The 23467-nt window shown below is 34.7% G+C and overlaps 3 protein-coding genes across 4 annotated transcripts; all 3 read right to left on the bottom strand.

The window, feature by feature from the left end:
* Nucleotides 1-170: 170 nt before the first annotated feature.
* On the bottom strand, nt 171-6089 carry prf1.5 (perforin 1.5). 2 transcript variants are annotated; one of them, XM_005167173.6, is made up of 3 exons: nt 5797-6089; nt 5088-5625; nt 171-1275 (listed from the first exon to the last, which is right to left on the bottom strand). In XM_005167173.6, exons 2-3 carry the CDS (start codon nt 5615-5617, stop codon nt 252-254), a joined length of 1554 nt encoding a protein of 517 aa, XP_005167230.1. In that variant the 5' UTR covers nt 5618-5625; nt 5797-6089; the 3' UTR covers nt 171-251. The 2 variants fall into 2 exon arrangements, with proteins under 2 accessions (XP_005167230.1, NP_001116718.1); NM_001123246.1 differs by lacking the exon at nt 5797-6089 and having other exon boundaries at nt 239-1275; nt 5088-5626.
* Nucleotides 6090-8856: 2767 nt separating this feature from the next.
* mpeg1.1 (macrophage expressed 1, tandem duplicate 1) lies at nt 8857-12372 on the bottom strand. The gene is given in 2 exon segments (NM_212737.1): nt 8857-10991; nt 11885-12372. Coding segments are annotated over 2 exon segments (2157 nt in total). The 5' UTR covers nt 12335-12372; the 3' UTR covers nt 8857-9284.
* A 5096-nt stretch (nt 12373-17468) lies between these two features.
* Nucleotides 17469-18128, bottom strand: si:ch211-103n10.5. Its single transcript, NM_001386330.1, is given in 1 exon segment — nt 17469-18128. A coding segment is annotated over 1 exon segment (531 nt). The 5' UTR covers nt 18093-18128; the 3' UTR covers nt 17469-17561.
* Nucleotides 18129-23467: the final 5339 nt, after the last annotated feature.

Raw genomic sequence — 23467 nt, forward strand, 5'->3', positions numbered from 1 at the left:
ATAATCAGTTATCAATCATTCATTGGTTATTTTATATGCACCTATTATCTTCAAATAGCCGCATTTCTGAATTACATGTTTCTATTTGCTATTAAAATTTAACCCATTTAAAAGTGGAGCATATGTAAAAGTACACCAAGTACATACGATTTTAACAAGACATCAGTGTGTTCAAATAGAAGTCTTAAAATTATTTATTTTCTAATCATGTTTGGCCTGTAAGTTGTTTGTTCTATACAAATACAGAGGTCTCACAGTTTTGGTGAATATCTGCTACACCTGGGTCCAGTCAGATGAGCATCACAAGAAGCCTTGTAGGTGAAATAAAGGACACCTCTCTTTAATTTACAGCTGTGTGAGTGAATCCCACGTTCAGGACTGACCACACATCTCCCCACCATGTCATTATAAATCACATCACTGTCCCACACCTCAAATATGAGTTCATGACCAAACTCAACCGATCCCAAATCATAGCTGATATTCCACTCAGGATCATTATTGTCCATAACCACCTCAGTCTCCTCATACATGAAGTTATACCAGACTTTGACATAACCATCAGTGCGTGTGAAGAGATCAGCTTTCAGTCCTGCAGCTCTCTGCACTAACACTATTAATGTGCCACGACCGGCTCTCATAGGACAGCAGTTATGATCCAGATTTGGTGTTTGAGAGCATCCTTGATTCTCCTTGTGGTCTACAGAAATCATGTTCTCTTCAATATATTCAGTTACTGCTATTTTTAGGTTGGAACTAACCTCAGGATCTGCCACCAGATGATGGAGAGGGAAAATAGCATATGAAATAACGTCAGGGTTGTTATGCAAGCTCATCATCCAGTTTGAGTAAGCTTCAGCTGGGCTTTGGCTTAAAACAAGGTCTGGGAAGTATTTCTCTCCTCCCAGAACCTCTGTCTTGTGTGTCATGAAGCCCTGGTAGAAACCCATGCTCAGATTATCCTTAAGTATTTGAGAGCATTTGTTGGAAAGCGAGGCATTGCCTGGCAAGAACCCCAAAGTGATTTTTAACTCCACATTTAGACAGTTTTTGATATCGGTCTCCGAGAAGCCCTTCAGGGTTGCAAGACATGTTCGAAAAGCTGTGACCCGCCTCACTCGCCCACCCAGATGGACTTGGCGTATGTAGTGAGTGCCATATGTTTCAATAGTCCTTCGGTACAAAGGTTTTGTTTGTGCATCATACTGTGCCGGAAGCTTCTGGAGATGTTTTGAGAATTCAGCGCTGAGCTCTGGGTTGTCTGTTATTCTGTAACTGCAAACAGAAAAAGGTCATATCTCAGTAGATTCTAAATAAAACTGTAAAAACTGCCTGACATTTTGATTTTTGACAGCTATTTTGTCATGGGAGGTGATAAGAAAGTACTCATTAATGCTTTGTCTAGGTTTCTTTTTCAGATAAATCTGTGGTTTTTCAGATAAATCAGTGACCTTTTTATGGCAAACATTTTTTTTTTGTCAGATCAGCATTACATGCTTTATCTTTAAGATATTGCATCTGCATCATGAGACACATTCACAATGTTGTTACAACTTTTATGATTTTAAGAGTCTGAATTGACAAAAGTTTGCGCTTAAAACATTTTTTAATGTTGTTTATGAAACTGAAAATATGAAAACAGCATAAGGGAAATGTCTAAATGTATAGTAGTAGCTGACTAGGCACGAACTGACTAACAATCACTAAAATCACGCACAGAAAATGTTCATCTGATGGTTTACAATGGATTGTTCATAAATAGGGGTTCGAGCGCGAAGCGTTGAAACCCTATTGTTTTTGTTAATTTTTGCTCTTATTATTATGTTTTTTTCTGCTGAAGTTGCTATTGCTCTGACCAAACTGTAAGGCCTAGAGAGCTGAAACTTGGTCAGATGGTAGTATTCTGGTACATTACATGCTCAACAAAAATCAGCCAAATCGGACCATAAGTGGCGCTATGGTGCTAAAAACCAACATTTTAGACATTTTTGGCCGCCATTTGTACACCGTTTGTCGTAGACTCAAAAAACATACATATTTGTAGTCCCTGGGTTAGCCTGAAATGGGGTCACTTAAATTTTCCAGACAGCTGGAAAGTTTTTCCGCTACCTGTGATTTGTCCGAAACCTACTTTTGCAAGCTATTCCTAGGTTTTTTGCCCAATCTGAACCAAAACAGTTCTGAAATGGTCTCTGAACACTGAATATTAATACTTATCAAAAAAAGTTGAAGTTTTTATTCTCACACAAAACAGTACACAAAAACGTTCAATTGTAATTGAAGCTATATGCTAATTGTAGCTATAACTTTTGAATGAAATGACATATCACCAAACTTGGCACAAACATGTGTAAGGTCAATTTGAGGTCACAGTGTAAAACGCGCGGACTTTGGCCACATGGTGGCGCTATAAAGTTTAAAAACCATAAAAAGACCCTAACCTTACAACCATTAGTCCAATCAGCTTGAAATTTGGCATGCAGTGTCTTTGTCCAAGTTGTTATGACATACTAAAAGGACATTGGCATATCTCAAAAAACATGGCCGCCATTAGCTAATAAATATTGAGCAGCCATTAAACAAGGTTACCAATGAGTGATCAAAACAAAACTCGGTGGGCATGTTCGACTCATGGTCCTAAAGGTTTGTAAAAAAATTTTTTTTTAAGTTTTTTGAAGTTGTAATAAATTGGTTATTACACAGAGTTTTACACAGCCACACAAAATGCATATCATATGATAGGCCTGCTCATACCGAACAGTTTGAGACTAAAACCATTGCTGTCAATCAAATAGTTCGTTCAAAAATCATCAATATGTAAAAAAACCTACTTTTGCGAACTAGTCCCTGGTTTTTAGCTCAATCGCAACGAAACCAGTGTTGTTTCACATTGATGTGCCTCATGTGCTCACCAATTTCTGTGATGTTTTGAGTTTTCCTTATGGGTTTACAGGCATGTAGGTTCATGTAGACATGCCCCTTTTGTAAATGAGCCCGTTACAGCTATCCAAAGTGAAAAGTTTAACTTTTTTTTGATAATTATTGATCTACTCACTCCAAAGATGCTAGAAACTTGCGATTTTTTTGTGGAGATCGGGCAATAGGTGGCGCTATAATAGTAGAGATGGTCCTAAAAACATGCTAAAATGGCTTAAAAATGCAGTAAACATGCTTCATTTACACACATTTACAAGTTTAGTTCAAGCTTATCACTTAAATTATTTACATGCTAAATTTTTTGTCCCATCTTGGATGTTTTACAGATCTCAAAAACACATATTTTCAATATTCTATCATTTTAGCCACTATAACACAGACTTTAAATTGTCACCTACCAAATTTAACCACTCGATGTTAGCACAAGACCACGTATTATTTGTTCATAACATTTGCATACCTTTGTTTTTTTACATTTTTAAAGTTTAAAGTCAGGGAAATTGCTTTTAGAATCATTCTGAATCACATGTTGACATGATGCAAACACTGTTATGTATTAAAAAATTAATTTAGTCCCAGTTAACTTCTTCATAATAATTCAAATAGGCAAAAACTGGTTCTATAATTAAACACCTTGTTTAAAAACATATTTAAAAAATCAGAACTGTGGCCACTAGATGGTAGCAGTAACAGACCACATATAGTTTATTTTACTGCTCTGTAGCAAAGAATGCATTCTGAATCTCAAACTGACATACCATAAACACAGTTAATGCATTTAAGATCAAATTTAGTCAAAGCTTGTCAAACTTTTTAACTCTGTAGATAATTATTTTAATAAAATACAACATTTAGAGTTATAGCATGCTCATTTACAGAAGGAATATATTTATGCACTCCTAAATGGCTGTAATCACATGAAAAAATTACACCGTGGCCACTAGATGGCAGTAGGAGATCACTAATAGCATGTTTCACTGCCCTTTTGAATTTTTTATTGGGAAGAGCTAAAATGGCCCTAACTCATGAATGGATTAAAATATCTTCACCAAACTTGTTACACATATGCAAGAGGTCAATCAAAGGTCATAGCATGAAACTCGTAGACATTGGCCAGATGGTGGCGCTATACATTGAAAAATCACAGTATCTGAGTAACCATTTATCTGATTAACTAGAAATTTGACATGCAGTGTCTTTTTCTAAGGTGCCATGACTTGATCTACAAATTATATCATAGGGCTGCTTATAATGAATACTTCGACATAACAGCGGCCATTACAAATGTTCATTAAAAATTTGTCAATATATATAAACCAAAGTTGCTTTTTTGGAGTGTGTAATCAAACATTTGTTAGCTCAATCTATAAACACTAATACTCTAATAATTTATTTCATTGTCGAGTAAACTACTTACAGACTTCCTAACTGCTATATAACGTTACGCTGCTAAAATGCTTGAATCCCGTTAATTGCTGCTTGCAGCTATATTTATCATATATTTTTGCTCATCACGCCCTCTAGGGGTTGAACCCTAAAGCGAACATTGTTTTGGTTGTGCTTTGGTTCTACTTTCTGTGTGGAGATTAGAGAGATCGGTTTGCACGTAGATAAAGGACATCTTGTTAGAGCGAATAGAAAAATTACAGTGTTTTCACATACACCTGCCATTTTGAACGATTCATGTAAAATCTTTGACAGGTATGTAACAGTTTCCCCCAAAATCCGTCCTGACAAATATCAGCATTATAGCAACATTATACATTTATTAAAGCGCAGACGTTGTTCGGTTAAATACTTGGAAAAATACAGATACCGACAAATATTTTTTCACATTCGTTTATTTTAAGTGACATTGTTTAGGTTTCAATGACCAAATAATTATTGAAACTGTAAAACTTATGACACTGAATAAGGACTGACCAAAAACTCTGTTGCTAAATACATTTATTTGATCTCTGAACAGGACTAATTTTGCACAGAGGTTTGCACAAAACATATTGTAGAAGTTGATTTTAGAATCTTCAACTCGCCCACTGCTGATGTGATTATTATCATAATCATCATGCAAGGGTGTAGAGAGATATTGAGTGTATTGTTGTCATTTTTTGGGCAAATAGTATAAATACAATACAAAAATATAGACTAACCTGTAGTATGTACAGCTGATCTCATGAAGGGCAAAGGTTGCCTTATCCATTGTATTCTGAGAATGGGCAAATTGAGCAATATCTGATCGACTCCCTCCAAAAATCACCTTTCCCATGTCATCCAGGCTAAGATCCATTTCCCAGTTATTATTAACAAGTGACGTTGAACTCTTCATAAGGGAGTCGACAGAATGATGAAGAGCACTAGAAAGCTGTTTGCTGCAGCGGCTGAAGGGTCGCCAGTCCAACACGGCTGAGGGGAGTTTCTGCATCTGCCCTCCTTGAAAGCGGTTTTTGCAGATGGTACAGGTACCGTTGTCTATGTGTGACTTGACATTTATCAGAAAGGCACCTTTACGACGCATCTTGACAACATCAAAGCCTTCTCCTGCCAGATTGTAGCCAGGCACAAATGGAGCTTTTTCACATTCCGTCTGAGAGCCAGTGTGACAAGCTGAACTTGAGTCCCAGTGTGCCAACATCAGACAAATACAAAGGAATGTGAGGGAAACACATTTATTGGTGTCCATGATGATGTCTACAGAGAAATGAGGGTTAAAATGTAATATTTCAGGAATAGAAACTTTATTGAAGAAATATGCATTCAAAAAAAGATCATTTTAAAATGATATGATGAATTTATTTTGAATTATTTTGTATTAATAGGATTTAAGGAACTGTTTAAAAATATATTTAAAAAAAACCTTACCAGTGCCAGTTTTGCCCTCTAAGTAGCTTTCATACAATAGTCTGTTCCAGCTGTGCTACACCACCATGTTGACCTACTTTAAAAAAAAGTATTTTCCTCGGTTCCTCTTTTGAAACACAGTTTCTTCAAGTGTAACAGCTGTAGAGTCGCTCTGTGGAATGCTAACAGTGAAAGAGACGGCTGTGAGAGAGTCTGTGGCATTTGTAGAAGGGAGTGTCTTCCTTTCAAGCTTTTTCTTCTGTGCTGCTGGACACTGGACAGATTTCATCCGGTCACTGGTTTTGTTTTGATTTAGATTTTTTTTTTTCATTAAATACCAGCTGTGCAGTGGGGGAGGGCTGTCATGAGACTTTGCATGCAGTGGAAGGTCTAGATAAATCATGCAGGTCTAGATTAATCATGCAGCACATGTGGATGACAATATGCAGCATGTATTTTATTTTCCCCTGAAGCTGAATGGTAGACATTGCACAGGGCCCGTAAACATATCAAAGTGGTTAGCACATTATGTTGGTAAAGCAATGGAAAGAACATTTGCAAACTAAATACATGACAATAATGTTGTTGTTGTTGTTGTTTTTTCATGTTTTATTTTTGTCTATAGGTAATTTACAGTACCATTTTTCTGGAGGAAATGTGCCATTGCAGTATTAGCTGTGGGGATATTCCAGTGAAATGACATCATCTCAACAGCAGGTGGCGTCAGTGACTTGTTGTGAAACATAACTTGGTCTGTGGTCAATAGCTCTAAGTGAGAGTATATTCTATAAAATATGAATGTTTGTAGTATAAATGTAATCTGTACATACTTCATGTGACCTTTTAGTGTTAATTATGTAGCGACCTTGCCATTTACAATACAGGACAGTAAAGAGGACTGGACAATAAAGTGTGAATGACTAGGATCGAAAAACTGATGCAGGTAGGTAACATGACAATTACTATAAATTGAATGTAGATTGGGCAGCACGGTGGCGCAGTGGGTAGCTCTCTCGGCTTGCAGCAAGAAGGTTGCTGGTTTGAGCCTCGGCTGGGCCAGTTGTCGTTTTTGTGTGGAGTTTGCATGTTCTTTCCATGTTCGCGTGGGTTTCCTCCGGGTGCTCCGGTTTCCCCCACAGTCCAAAGACATGCGGTATAGGTGAATTGAATAGGCTAAATTATCCGTAGTGTATGTGTATGAATGGAAGTGTGTGGGTGTTTCCCAGTTATTGGTTGCAGTTGGAAGGGCATACACTGTGTAAAACATATGCTGGATAAGTTGGTGGTTTATTCTGCTGTGGCGATCCCAGTTTATTAAAGAAACTAATCCAAAAAAAAGGAATTAGAGTAAATTAAATCTGCTGCAGTTCAAATCGAGCATCAGAATGGGAAGAAAGTTAATTTAAGTGATTCTGAACATGGCATGGTTGTAGGTGCCATATGGGCTGGTCTGAGTATTTCAGAAACTTCTGATCTACTGGGATTTTCATGCACAACCATGTCTAGGGTTTACAGAGAATGGTCCAAAAAGGGAAAATGCACAAATGCCTTGTTGATATCAGAGGTCAGAGGAGAATGGCCAGACTGGTTCCAGCTCATAGAAAAGCAACAGTAACTCAAATAAGCACTCGTTACAACTGAGGTATGCAGAAGAGCATCTCTGAATGCACAACACTTCAAACCTTGGGGCGGTTGGGCTACAGCAGCAGAAGACCACACTGGGTGCCACTCCTGTCAGCTAAGAACAGGAAACTGAGGCTACAATTCACACAGTAGATGATTGGAAAATGTTGTCTGGTTTGATGAGTCTCGATTTCTGCTGTGACATTTGGATGGTAGGGTCAGAATTTGGCGTCAACAGCATGAAAGCATGGATCCATCCTGCCTTGTATCAACAGTTCAGGCTGGTGGTAGCGCTGTAATGGTTTGAGGGATGTTTTCTTGGCACACTTTGGGCCCTTTAGCACCAATTGAGCATCGTGTCAATGCCACAGCCTACCTGAGTAATGTTGCGGACCATGTCCATCCCTTTATGACCACAGTGTACCTATCTTCTGATGGCTACTTCCAACAGAATACCATGGTGCCACGTCATAAAGTGGGAATCATCTCAGACTGGTTTCTTGAACATGACAATGAGTTTACTGTTCTCAAATGGCCTCCACAATCACACAAAATAAACACAAAATATATTTTGCTGCATGAGAAAAAATTCTACTCTACAGTATTAATTGCTTTCAGAGACAGAGAGAGAGAGAGAGAGAGAGAGAGAGGGAGAGGGAGGGAGAAAACATTTTAGTGCTCCTCTGCGATTTTTTCATGTATGTCTGGGCAGAATTCTGGGATTGTTTACTGAGACCTATTGTATTAGGTTGATTCTTCATTTGTGGTATTGATTGTTCCCTAACATTGTTGACTTTGATTGTTTGCAAACATGTGCTTGTGTTCTAATTTAGAAGAAGGTCAAATGATGGTAGCTGTGAATACAGTAACTTATGAAATGGAAGTAATTTTCTACAATTAGATATTTACTACTAAATAGGTAGGTGGTAGGTAGTTCCTATCACTTACCTAGAACTTTCCTAATTCCTGTTCTTCTGTTTGAAATGAAATTAAAATATCTGATTGTTCATGTGAGCAAACCATGATGGTTTCTTTGTGAAACAATACTTTCTTGTCATGTAAATGCAAATTACAACAGATAAGTGGTGCCATATTGAGTTGTGAAAAAAGACACTATTAGGAGGAAAATGGATGTAGGATAACCAATAGAGGAACAGAAGTAGTCGAGATTTGTAGATTAATTGTCACATCACATCACTGTAAATACAAGTTCACTCAATTCAAAATTGTAAGGCAACTTGGTGCAGAGCTTTTTTGAGTTGATTTAACTGTAAACCTTAATACTGCACTTGATTTAAGTTGAGTAAACTCATAAATGTCCTTAAGCTGGTTGCCATAAAGTTTTAAGTTGAGTCAACTTTTTTACAGTGTTGTTAGAGTGTTTCTCTTGTCTATTACAATTACCCTAATATTAGGTTAAAACAACAGAATTAAAACTCAAGATTTCATGTCCTTATGTATGCTCAAGAACTCTTTATTAGTCAGAAAAAGCACACCGATCTACATATATTTGGGGAAAAAAAGTATAAATCCATTGAAAATAATTTTGCGTTTAAACCTATAATTCATAGATTCCCCAAAACTAATTCATTTCAGAGTAATGAACACTTGTTTCAAAACAAAAAATATATAACACTTACACGTATGTAGTAAAACATACTTTATACAGTCTTTCCTCATATTTAACTAAATCATTTTTATATTTTTATAATGACAGAGACATTTAATAGAAACATTTTTTTTTTCTTTGTTTCAACTGTTGGTTGTAAAGCAAGACAACATTTAGACAATTCAGACAACTTTCAGTAATCACTATACTTCTAATATTTATTAAAATGTTATGAAGCTTAACTATAAGTCTCTGGACGTTGATCTTAAAGTGACTGTTATGAGAGTAGTTGTTGATTGGGGTTTTCATTTGCAGCTTCATTCTGCTCTTGTTCAATCTCAACACTGCTCTCATTTCGTCCCTCACTAATCTCTTCATAACCTCTGTTCAGCTTTAGACTAGAGAACCTATTTCTTCTTTTCATTATAACCACAGTGCCTGCGACAACGAGAGCAACCAGGACTATTATACCAATGGCTACTCCAGCCTTTTTTCCTCCAGACATCTCAGAGGCATCGAGTATTGATTGCATTTGTTTAATGTCACCAGGCTTTGCCAATCGCCACATTTTAGTCTCTCCAACTCTCACCCAAGAACGCTCACCTTCTGTCATTACGGCCACTGTGTTTGTCGCAATCATGCCGACCACTGGTGGTCTTGTGAACGGTGGAAGACGAACTGGTTTTAAATGACCACCACTGAACACACCAGACTGGACACAGTACAAAACCTGACAGCCATCACTGATGGCAGCGAGATGTTGGCTGAACTGAGGCGGACAGCGAGATTGACCATTTGAAAGAGGGTTGCCAGATTGACAACTGAAAAACCCAGCAAATGGCACTGAGAATCTTGTTCCAATCTCATAATCATTGCTCATACAAATCATCATGCCATTAGACAAGAAGCGTTGGGTGAAGTAACTTGGAGGACAACTGCTGGATTTGGTCAATGGGTTTTGGATGCCTGGTCCAAACAGACCTCCAAAGAGATATCCAGAGTTCTCAGGGGTTTTATGTGTTGAAGAGCACCAGAGCGTTTCAAGTTTAGCACGACGGACGTGGTAAGAATCACCACATGTTTTGTCACAACAAGTAGACAACCCTAAGAAACCACAGGAATGGCAGTGGGTGTGGCATTCATAATGATTAAAGCCTTTTTCCACTATCTCAGAGTGTAACAAGGTGGTGTTGTAATGTTGAGGGCAAGAATAACCACCGGTGGCTGGGTTTTTCTGTGCTGTTTCATCACAGATGATGTTTCCATCTGGAGTCAGTGGAGTGCATCTTTGGTAAATGCCACCAAAGCTAAGATTGGTGATCGGACCCTCACAAGATGCATCGTCTACATTTGCCTGAAAGTTGAAGTTTGGGGAATCCACATTTACACAACCTGGAATGGTGTTCACTTTATAGTAACGCTCTGCTGCTTTACGCACTGTTGAAGCCAATTTGTTCACTGTTGGTGTTGGGAGGTCTGGGAATGTTGATGGATTAAGAAAATAGTGCAGCGGCAGCCCAGAGCGGTCAATTGCCACCAGATTATTGAGCGTACTTTGTTGCCACTTCTGCAGAGTGATGCCTGGGTAGAATAAAGCTCCTCCGTGGCTCTGAATTAAAGAATAGGTGATGTTGCCCTGATAACTACTGCTTTGAGAGCTGCCTTGGGAGGTATTCCCACCAATATCAAATTTAACTTTGTCAAAGAAGTTAGCGCCGGCTGATGCTGAAACAGAAGACTTGTCTGACTGACTGTTGGAGATATAAGACATTTTTAAATAATCTTCTTGCACCAATGTGGCTCCAGCATCAACACTTGTGATGACATGGGTGCCGTAATCAAGTACGAGTTTCTCTGACAAATAATTAGCATGACGTGTTTGATTGTTTTCAATGGCGTCAGCGATTTCTTCTGCCTGTTTTGCAAAGCGGGAGTCCAGAGTGAAGTCAGGGTACGCCTTTACTGTGTACAGATGGTTACGGACCTGAGAAACAAATTTTTCATAGTTTAAGAAAATTAACCAAGGACAGTCAGTATTGCAATTGAATTCCATCATTTACTTTAAACATTTTTTGAAGAAAAGAAAAAAATTCTATGCACATGAAATGCGGAAATATGGTCAATATTTATTTTAAGGTACAACTTATACTATAAACCACCATTATCTACGACTTTTATTTTTATTTAATAAGTGACTAGTTTGCTGCTTATTATTAGTTAGTAAGGTACTTGTTGGGTTTAGGTATTGGGTAAGATTAGGGAAGTTGAAAAAGATCATACTTTATAAGTATTAATAAACAGCCAGAATCTTACTAATATGCAGTTTATACACAGTTACTACTATGAATAGGTAATTCAACTAAAATGTTAGCCATATTTTATTTAGCTGTTTATGTACGTAGCTATATGAGAATTTGTCATTCAAGGTTACATATAACTAGGGCCAGTCAGTATTTGTGGACATTTTTTGCTACTTCTGCTGAGAATTTTGTACAAAAAAATAATAATAATAAAACAAAATCTGTGGATTTATGTGGAATTATTTTGGGAGTATCGTGACTAAAAACTTAAGCTATACTAACTTTTATTCAATGTTTACAATGCAAATCGATCTAGATCCACTTATTTGGTAAACAAAGCTAGTTCATCACATATTATTTTAAACTGTATTGTAGATAAATCATATGAACACTTTTATATTAGTCAATATTATTACTGAAGTTAATTTGAAGACTGAATAATTAGTAATTTACACACAAGTAAATAAATAGACTCAATGATGGGCTTTCTGCATGCACAGATTCCGTGCGGGCCTACATATGTATAACTATCATATACATATAGCTCTTTTTTTCATTATCATTATTTTGTACTTACTTGAACCCGTGCTGTAACAGAACCCTCTTTCACTTGGTGGGTCTTCATGCGCTGGTTTTCTGTGGAGAATTTTGCATTGAGCACTGAGAAGAAGGAAACATCAGCATTAACGGAGCTTGAAGTTGAGCTTTTCTGTTCCAGCCACGACATGATGATCTCTGAGTTTGTTTCCACTCCGCTCACTTTCTGTGGAATGACAAAGACCTCATCTGGAATGAGATAGACTCCATCTTCTGTGGTCTGACACTGGGAATAGCTCAGATTCATCACTCTGCCCATGTCTATGTTGCGCAGGTTATCCCATCCTCCGCCTGGTAGAACCTCCAGTGCTGTCAAACTTGAGTTTTTGCGGCACAATCGCAGTCCATTATTGGGACGAATAAGTGGATGTAGGTTGCAGACACTGATAAAACAGCAGAGCATCAGCAGGTGAAATGCTCTTGACTTCATGATCGCCAGATGGGTGTTTTGCTGTCTCCTGCACTAATGTGATTTTCAATCAAATATGGTGATTATAGATTTTGCTGACTTCCTTAATAAAACCACTTCTCAGTTTCAAATCCGTGGGGGAAGGGTCATGAGACTATGAGGTTCCTCTTTGTGTTTTGGTACCTTGCGTTCAAACGTTAAGTTGAAGGACAATTTCATGAAGTGAATGAATCAAATATATTTATATTTTTTGTAAAGTATGATCTGTTCACTAATAGATTTATATTTAAAGCTACGAAGGATTTTGATGAGTCTTCAGAATGGTTTTGATGACGCAAGAGACTGTGCGTTTTAAATTTTCCATTGGCTTTGAAAGAGGAGGAATTGAAATTGGTTGGCTTCTTGTTTTAGAAATGTACAAGATTAGCAGGTTTTTCAAATCCTCTTTATTATAAGCATCTCCTAAAACTGCTGTGAGCATAGGGGATCATGAAAGCCCTATAGCAGAATTTTCTTCAAAAAAATAAGTCGATACAACAATGAATCCTTATTTCCTTTCACTTTTTTTGTTCTCTCCACTTTTAAAAAAACATCAGCTGCACTGACATTCAATTATTTTTCAGTAAAAACATTTAGTTGGGTTAACATAAGATTATTAGTTTTCTGGAGAGGTGAACTACTCTGTAACAAAACTTTTTAAGTTGTGCCAACTGAACATTTTTTGTCTGCAGAACTGGAATGCCTGAAGTTGAGTGAACAAAAAAAACATAATCCTTATTTCCTTAGATTTTTCTTTTGTGCTTAACTTTTTTTCACCTTTAATTGACACAACAGTAGAGAGTATAGACAGGAAAGCATGGGGAGAGAGGCAGGATTAGCAAAGGACATCGATGTGGGAATCAAACCAGCATCAGTGTGAACACTGGAGTGCCTTGTGTCGACACACTAATCACTACACCATTGGTGTTGACATGCATACAACCTTTGAAAACATCAGTTGCACTGACCTAAAATATCTAATGTTGAGTGAACAAAAAACTGTCTTTGTCCTGCCATGTTTTGATCCTTGTCTTGTTTATCATTATTGTTTTACCTCCTGTCCGGTTTCTAATTCTGTTTCTAATAAGTGTTTTGTTAACATTTGTCTCTGTTTTGTTTGTTGTGATAATGTATTATTTCTCAGTACCAATTTCCACAAGAGTTTTTTGTTCACTCAACTGATGTTTTCAAGTAAATGTTGGAGTTGATGGTGTAGTGGTTAGTGTGTTGACACCTGGCACTCCGGTGTTCATAGTGACCTGAGTTTGATTCCTACCTCCTGGTTCTATGCTCATCCCTCTCCTCTCCCAACACTTTCCTGTCCATACTCCCTACTGTCGTTTCAAATAAAGGTGAAAAAAATGTTAAGTACACAAGAAAAAACAAAAGGAAATAAGGTTTGTTTGTTTTTTTTTGTTCACTCATCAAGCATTGTAGTTTTGCTGATAAAAATGTTTAGTTGGCACAACTTAAAAAGGTTTCTTACAGAGTAGTTCACCTCTCCAGAAAACTAATAATCTTATGTTAACCTAACTGTTTTTGTATTACTGACATACTGTATAATTTTAGGTCAGTGCAGTTGATGTTTCCAAAAGTTGAGTGAACAAGAAAAAACAAAAGGAAATATGCTTTTTGTAGTTGTTGTTGTTGTTGTTGTTGTGCTGGATTAAGTAATTTTTTGTGTGCCAGTACAGTTGTATAATTTGTAATATTAAAGTACTGCAAAACTTACTGTAAATTATTGGCAATAAATTGTCATATTTTAAAGGATTCTTGTTAAGTAAATTTTGTAATAGCTGTAAAAACATTTCTGCTGCTTACAAATAAGTTCAGATGTCAGATGTGCTCCAACAATAGGCACATTCAAATCAAGACAGAAAACACATCTGTTTAGCTGTGCCTTTACTGAATGAGCACTGTGCTACGTCCGACAGATCGCACTATTATGTCTTTCTTTTCTTTTTTTATTCTTTTATGACCTGTTTTAACACATTTTAATCTGTTTTTATCTGTTTTTAATCATTTTATTGTTTGTTTCTTTTTTTGCTTGTTTATGTAAAGCACTTTGAATTGAAACTGTATATGAAATGTGCAATATAAATGAACTTGCCTTGCCTTGCCTTGCCTTAGTTGAAACGGTCACACCCTATTTTGATGGTTTGTTTGTTGAATTTAAGTTACATTGCAACTAATTCTCATTAGATTATAAGTGGACTGTTAGGTTGGGGTTAGGGTTGGGGTTGGCGTTAGTGTAAGTTGACATGACTTCCAAAGTTTCTGTTGAAGGAGCAGTATCAACAGATATTAAGCAGACAGTCTACTAATACTCAAATGGACCATCAAAATAAATTGTTAGCGTTGAAACAAATAAACTTACAAATCATGTCAACTTGCATCAAATAAACTAATTTAAAACATGGCTTTACTTAAAAGTTGAAGTTTAACTTTTAAAAACCTAAAATTAGTTTAATATATATATAAATAAAAAAACATTTAAAAAGTGTACTGTCTGCTATTTTTATTATGTTAATGTGTTTCAGGAACACACTATGGTCCACAGGTGTCAAACTCAGTTCCAAAAGGGCCGCAGCTCTGCACAGTTTAGTTCCAACCATAATTAAACACACCTGATCAAACTAATTGAGTCCTTCAGGCTTGTTTGAAACCTACAGGAAAGTGTGTTAGGGCAGGGTTGGAACTAAACTGTGCAGGGCTTCGGCTCTTTTGGAACTGAGTTTGACACCCCTGCTAGTCGATTTGGAGTTGGTGATTTAATTTCATTAAATCTTTTTTATGTGAATTTGTTTCACTTGACAACCATGGTCATCTTATTTAAAATATGCAGTTGATTCAAATTACTTAAACAAATGGATGTAACACTGCAAGCACAATAGCAGCAGACAGTGCTATAGACACAACAAACCTCATCACATTTGTAAAAAATCAGAAACACAATCAAGTAAGTGATTATTCCAAAGACAGTTTAATATTATCAATATTATCAAATATATTACAAAAAGGCTCAAATAAAAATAAAAAAAGAAATGTTTGGATTCAAAAAGGCTTCTAGCTTAAGTGGTATGACAATGTTGTCAGCATGTGAAATAACTAATAATACAATATATTTTTAATGTATAAAGCAAAATGTAATGTGATATATCTTCATAATATTCACCCCACAGTGCTTTTAAGGTTTGTTTATGAAGCACTTCATTAAAGAGAATGTTTGCATGCTCTTTACCTGCTTTAGAATAAGAGATTTTTTTTAAATCACAAGGATGAATTGTAACATCTTCAATAAAAGAAGTTTTTTTTTTTAAAAGTTATCTCCTCGTAATACAAATATCACAATTAATGTCACTTTGTCACTAATGACATAAATAGAATGGAAATTCTGTTACAAGCTCACATCCTACATCATAAACAATAGCCTCAATTGTACAGAAGTCAAGCTAACAGATATATTTTCAGGTATTATTATATTTTTGAGTATTAACCATAATTTATATTGCATGATTAAAAATATTAATGTTAAAATTCCATAGGTAAAGGGACGTTTATTCCCAAACTAACATTTTTATAACTAGGTTTATGACATGATCATAAAATGTTGACCTTTTACGTTATTTTCCGATCTATTGTTTATTCGTTTTAGTTGCTTTAAGTTCAAGAGTATTCATGTAGAAAGTGACTGCGCACGTTTGTGTGATTTAATTGCGTGCGTATTTACGCATGAGCTTTATGCACGTTAATCCACTAGATGGAGTTATCCGAAAAGCAGCAGTTTAAAAGCTCTTGGCCAAATGTATAAACTTATGGGCGACTGCAGAGCTTAATGCTTTCAAACAACACCATCTAGTGGAATAACATAAACCATACACAATTACACACGTAATTATCATTTCAATGCCAAACTGCCCGAATAAAGTTATTTTAATGTATCTTAGATCACTAAATCAGCATTACTGATAAGAATCATAATATATGACAAACAGTACAAGTTCATATTCAAATTTTATCTAAAATATATAACAAAGATTTATGCAACAATTCAAAATATTGCAAAAATGGACTTTTACATTTTTCAACTATACTGCAAGATATTCATGTTCAAATATGTGTTCGTTCATGCAATATATTAATGAATAGGCTATATAATGTATTGGCCTATTTTAGCATGTATGTACATATTTTTTTAATATGTGTAAATAATAATAATAAGTAAACGGCCATTTTGCAATATATTTATGTTTTATGTGACGACTTTTATATAGGCTATGTGAAACCTACTGTATATGAACTTTTGCCGTATATGTGTAATAATATAATTAGCACATTCAAATTTCAGTGTGGGTAAATAGTTTATTAGCTCTAAATAATGAGAACTTTGTTGTATAGAAAATAAGTAACATGCTGCAATTAGTGTATTACTGCTGCTACTACTTTCACCACCTGTGATACTTTTGCTATTACAAGTAATTATAAATAATAAACAATTGAAGTCTGAATTATTAGCCCCCCTGTTTATTTTTCCCCAATTTCTGTTTAACGGAGATATTTTTTAAACACATTTCTAAACATAATAGTTTTAATAACTCATCTCTAATAACTGATTTATTTGATCTTTGCCAGGATGACAGTAAATAATATTTGACTAGATATTTTTCAAGACATTTCTAAAAAGCTTAAAGTGACATTTAAAGGCTCAACTATTAGGTTAACTAGGCAGGTTAGGAGGCAAGTTAATCGTATAACAATGGTTCATTAAGTAAATTGCCGAAAAATATAGATTAAGATTAAAGGGGCTAATAATTTTGACCATAAAGCGTTTATTAAAAAAATTAAAAACTGCTTTTTATTCTAGCCGAAATAAAACAAATAAGACTTTCTCCAGAAGAAAATAATAGCCTATTATCAGACATGGCCTACTGTGAATTTTTCCTTGCTCTGTAAACCAAAATTTAGTAAAAAAAATTTAAAAGAAACAAAAATCAAAGAGGGTTTAATAATTCTGATATCAACTGTATAATAATAATAACAATAATGAAATCTATAGGCTACTTTCTAACAGCATGAATAATTTAGGCTACTAAAATAATCAAAACACCAAGTTTAGTGCAATTAAGAATTATTTTATTTTTTACAAAGCATTAAACTAATGCAGCAAATCTTTATAAATTATAAGAACAGTGATTTTGCTTTAAATCAATTATTTCTTGGCTGTTCTTGCTCTGTTTGTTTTGGAAGCTCTTCGTTTGGCTCTCTTGGGTCTTGGGCTCTTCTTGACCGCGGCTGTCTCGTCGGCTTTTTCGGGACTCTTCAGAACCTTTCTTCTCCTCTTCTTTGGAGATTTCTTGGCCCCAGCAGGCTTCTTAGTTGTCTTTCTCTTTGCCTTCTTGGGCGTCTTTCTCTTCGCCTTTGCCTTCTTGGGCTTTTTAGCAGCTTTCGAGCCGATCTTGAATGATCCTGATGCTCCGGTGCCTTTGGTCTGAATCAGTCGGCCGTTTGCCACCAGTCGCCTCACTGCCAGTTTGACGCGCGAGTTGTTTTTGACCACATCATAACCATTGGCAGCGAGCGCTTTCTTCAGGGCCACCAGAGAGACTCCACCGCGCTCCTTTGAGGAAGACACGATCTTCAGGATCAAATCAGATACACTGGCTCCAGACTTCTTGGCCTTGGACCTCCGTTTTGGCGTTTTGGGAGCAGAGGTCGGCGCCGATGCTGCGGCTGTGGACATGGCTGAGCGCTTGTTTGAGCTGGATGAGAGCGAGTTGAAGGGCGGGTGGGCGCGCGCAATTAATATAGGCACAGTGAGAACCGTGTAGACTCTAGCAATCTTGATTTCAGCGCCTTTTTGTTAGCGGCAATAATTTGTGTTTTTGGACATCTAGAAAGTGTAAGTTTTTTGCTTCTCAACATAATAAAGGGACCTGCATCGTCGATCAAAAAATACAGAAATGGACAAAGGGACGTTTATCTTTTACGCATCATCCTCTTAATAAAGTTTTACATTGTTTTTTTATTTGCAAGTCAGAAGAATTTGTGTGCAGTGATGTATTAAGACAGGACAGTTTCTGGAATTTGTATAAATATATGATTTTAAAACGGGTTTTACTTATAATGGGCTTATTTTAAATTAAATCGGGCCTTAGTTAAATTATCCTGAATTTAAAAGGGGATTTATTTTGCAGCGTTTTTGAACAAATTATACATTTTCAACCAACTAAAACACATTTTCGTGTTTCGGAGTTTTAGCAAATTATGGCCCTATAAATCACTGACATTAAACAAATAAAATAAAACTGCAATAACACTGATAACCTTTTAATATTATTTTTATTATTTTTTTGTTGTTGTTGAAAACACATTCAGAACTATCTGGATGAAATGTCTGAAACCTGATGTTAAATGTCATCCAGGTCTGCTAAAATAGTTTTTAAACCGATCTCAGTTTAATTTATTATTATTTTTACGTTTTTATTTTATTTTATACAGTTTGTAGAAAATCTTCTAGAGAGTAATGAGACTGGAAGGGAGTCTCCCAGACTGCAGAAACCTTATCTCTGATGCCATGTCAGTTGGTTGATTAATGACCTAAAAGGACCCTTTTGGTTGTTTTGCTTGCTCCATAAGTTTCTGGTCATGTTTTTATTAACATTGTTGTTGTTATTAAAAGTAATTTACTGATTAGATTGTTATTGTGATTTTTATTAAATCTTTTTCACCAGTTTAACAAAGCTCTGCCCCTATTCAGTGTTTTAATAGCCTATTTATTGACAAATGTCATACTAATAAGAAAAAATAATACATTTTTATCCTAAATAAAAGGCTTTTGAGTAGGTTCTACACTACATTGTTTTAAATTTTATGGTTTACAACCTAATTATCCATTTTGCATGTTAAAATTAATATCATTAATCAAACAGAAAAATGAAAATATCAAAAAATAAAGTCTAAAGTATTAAGCAGATTTAATAAATATTAATTTGTGATTCATTTTTATAAAAGCAGCAGTTTTAATGCATTGTTTTTGCAGCACATAATAAAAATGTGTTAAAGACCTTATCTGCACATGAATTTACAATGCTCGGCATATATAAGTACACCCCTCACAAATCTATCTTTTAAATCTTTTAATAGGAAGCTCTACAATATTATATTTGTGCATATACATTAAATAGATTAGTCAGTTTTGAAGCAAAATCTGGAGCTAATCTGACAAAATAACTAACAATAATGGTCCAAAAACTAGTACAGCCAAATTTATATGTTATAGAAAAATATTATATGCAAATTTTAAACAGAAGAGAAATCAAGAGAAGCAAAACAATGAAAAATTGAGTTAAAATTTTGTAGGTTGCAATTTTTTTGCAATATTTTGCTTGAATTTCATTGCATTATCTTTCAATTTCTAAATATGCTTGGTGACTAAATTATTAATTTCATAAATATATCTGTTTGATAAATCTTTTTTGTTTTAATGCACCAAAATATATGGCCTACATTCACTGAGAAATGGAAAAAAAATATTAATTTTCAAAATGGGGTGAACTCAATTATGCTGAGCATGGTAGGCATGCACGCTATTTTTCATTATAATAATTATAATTATAATTATAATAAATAACCGTTTCTCCTTTAACTGTGGAGCATAAAGTGCTAGTTCATCCTAAAAGAAAAACATGTTATTAATTACTCACATTTATCATATTTATTAAATTTAGAGGCTTGCTGTTGAAAGAGTTAAAAGCAAGATGTCTATTTCAATGTCTGTTATTAATGGACATTTTCTAAACTGAATCTTATAAAGATAGCATATCATTTTGTGAAATATGAAAGGTGGTAGCGTGCATACAGTTGATACAGCCTTATCGCAATGTATGCAGTTGTCAATCGTAGATAATAAAATGCATATGCAGAGGCTGTGTTTATGTGTGAGTGTATGTGAGACATATAAGCATGGGGCAGATTTAGTGATTTGGGGGCACTAAGTAATTCTAGGTAGCATTGAAACTTAATCATTCTCTTTCTCTGTATATACACTCATCAGACAAAATGGTACAATATTGTACCAAAGAAGGTGCAAGCCCTTGTCACTGGCAGTACCTTTTTATGGAGCAGAATCATAACTTAAGACAAAGAAACAAATTTGTACCATTGCAGTCTGTACCTTTAAGGGCATGATTTGTACCATGGGAAACCAAAATGTCCCTTTGTTGTTGTTTTTTTCTAATTATTTTCATTATTATATTTCTGTAAAATATTATTATTATAATTATTTATCAATGTCAAAACAGAAATATATTTATGCAAAAGTATTGTAACAAGATATGCACAATGTTTGATTCATTTTACAGTACTAAATGTCTGCATGAACTTTGCATATGCAGGACTTTTGCCAGCTCACGTGCATATAGTGGAAAGCGAATGCCAAAAGGTGCGGATATCAATAATGAAAATGTATTTGTTAGAAAATGCTTACCAAATGTTTATAAAAAATGTCTCAAATGTTTAGTTTACAATACCGATAGTTTTGTTTTACCAGTTGTTTTGTATTACTTAATAATGAATGTTTCAGAGTTTCTTTAATCATATGCTTTTAAATGTTGATTCATGTTTTAAAATGTAAATTATTCATAAAATCACTTTGCCTTTCCAGTAATATATATATTCATAAATATTGTAATAAAGGAGTTGTCCAACACTATGTATTTCTTTTATGAGAACAATTGTGTACCTTTTTCAATTGTACCAGAAAAGGTACAGAACAGTATCATAAGATGTCTTTTCTGTACCATAAGGTACAACTTTTACAAAGGTACAAAACTGTTTCTTAAGGTACATTATGTGTACCACTGTTTACCTTTTTTATGAGAGTGTTGATTAGTTTTTTGTTTGTATTTTGTAAATAAACTGCATTTTTAAAATATATTTAAAGTGTAACCTTTATCTTCTTAATGTAAAACAAAATACATTAAATTGACAAAGAAAAAACAAGTTTGCAAACTAACAATACAGTTAATTGCCCATATATCTGATTAGATTTTAATATTTGTGTATCAATTTCTGTGAATTGAAACTAATATTTTCACCATTTGTCATATAAAATTTATAATTGCATTTTGTGAATTGGTGAGCATCACTTTTCACTTGGAAATGATCTTTTATTTCAGCAGACCCTCTCTTAACAAGCTCACAGTGCTCATCATCTGACAGGTGTTTGAAATAGAAGATTGAAAAGAAGTAATAACATTAAAATCGTAATGGTTATAGAGAGTTTTTATAACATATGATAGAAATGTATAAAAGAGCTATATGATTAATATAGGCTTCCTGGGGCCCGCTAATTTCCCGGGGCCCTAAGCAGCTGCTTACCTCGCTTATTGGTTAAGTAATGACTTGGGTATGGCATAAGTAATATATAAAAGAAGGTGACTTATTGGCCATGTCCTAGTTTTCAAAAGGCTTATAAATTATATATATATATATATATATATATATATATATATATATATATATATATATATATATATATATATATATATATATTTTTTTTTTTTTTTTTTTTTTTTTTTTTTTTTTTTTTGAGAAAGTAAAAACACACAAACTTTTCTGTAAGTGTCCTGCAGGGCAATAGAAAATGCCATTTGTGTACATGCAAAACAATTATGAAGATAAGGACATAAGAAATGTCCAATGTGTTCTTCTGTCTGTCTGCCTGCCTGTCTGTTTGTGTGCTTTTGACAAAGGATTTACAAGGAGATAGTGAATTATTAGGACATTGCTGATGAGGACATTGCCTATTTTCCAAAAGACTTATAAAAGACTTTTATTTTCAAAAAATAAAACTACACACGGGTAGAGTTAGGGTACAATGATAAAAATATTCATTGGATTTACAAAAATACAAAAAAAATGTTGAGGTACTGTAAGTGTTTGCAAAGAATTTATATGAGCTGAATTTAAACAAACAACTTAAGTCAAGCATTACTCAATTTAATTTGTTTAAATTCAGCCCAAATAAATTGTTTGCAACAAGTTACCTTAAAATGTTGTAAATCCAATAAATACTTTTTTCAGTGTAGTTCAATAGAAATACAGTTTACAGTATAAAAACAATGTAAATTATGTGAAATATTCCTATATGTCTGAAAACATGTTCATTTTTCATGATATATAGATAGATAAAATAATGTCTGCATGCATGAAGGACATATGTGAATTTTTAATAAAGAAAGAAATTACATTTTATCAACTGTGCTGATTTAACTGTATAGTTGAGATACAAACACACATTATTTTAATCCTTATGAGTTCCATATTATTATATATTAGCCATAAAAGCCAAATGAATCAAGTATGATGAAAAAAAAACATTTTTAAAAACCTTAATTAAAAATATCAGTTTGAAACTTATTCGTTCATTCATTCATTCATTTATTTTCTTTTAGGCTTAGTCAATTCACTTATCAGGGGACGCCACAGCGAAATAAACTGCCAACTTATCCAGCATATGTTTTATGCAGTGTATACCCTTCCATGTGCAACCCAACACTGGGAAACACCCATACACTTCTGCATAAACACACAATTAAGCTCATTCAATTCACCTGCACCACATGTCTTTGAGCTGTGGGGGAAGCTGAAGCACCCGGAAGAAACCCAACATAAGGGAGAACATTCAAACTTCACACAAAAATGCCAACTGACTCAGCCAGGCCTCAAACCACCGACCTTCTTGCTGTGAGGCGACCTAATACCCGCGCCACCATGACACCCTCAGTTTAAAATGTTATTTCTTTATTTTAGCAGTTATTTCTGGATTAATGTGTTGTATCTTTATTTAAAAATGTACCTTGCCACCTATACTGTAGCAACAAATTCTGTCTCTAGACTGAAATTTGAATGTGGTTGAGTAAAGAAACTATATAAATTAACTAGGCCCACCTTGTGCTGATAACAAACTAGCAACCATGTTGCAAAAACCATCTTAACCACTCTTCTCATACTTCAGATTTTGCCGTTTGTCATTTTCATTGAAGAAATATTCTCTACATCTTTTTGCTCGTTTTAAAACAACAAAACTAAGAGTAAAAGTTGTCATATTAAACT

This window comes from Danio rerio, chromosome 8, assembly GCF_049306965.1.
Source record: "Danio rerio strain Tuebingen ecotype United States chromosome 8, GRCz12tu, whole genome shotgun sequence".
Taxonomy (NCBI): domain Eukaryota; kingdom Metazoa; phylum Chordata; class Actinopteri; order Cypriniformes; family Danionidae; genus Danio; species Danio rerio.

What these genes read in the sequence shown, in the direction of transcription:
- prf1.5 (XM_005167173.6), bottom strand. Translation starts at nt 5,617, where the DNA reads ATGGACACCAATAAATGTGTTTCCCTCACATTCCTTTGTATTTGTCTG. An exon ending in ATCAGCTGTACATACTACAG is followed by an intron (nt 1,276 to 5,087) that starts GTTAGTCTATAT and finishes TTCTGTTTGCAG; the next exon opens with TTACAGAATAACAGACAACC.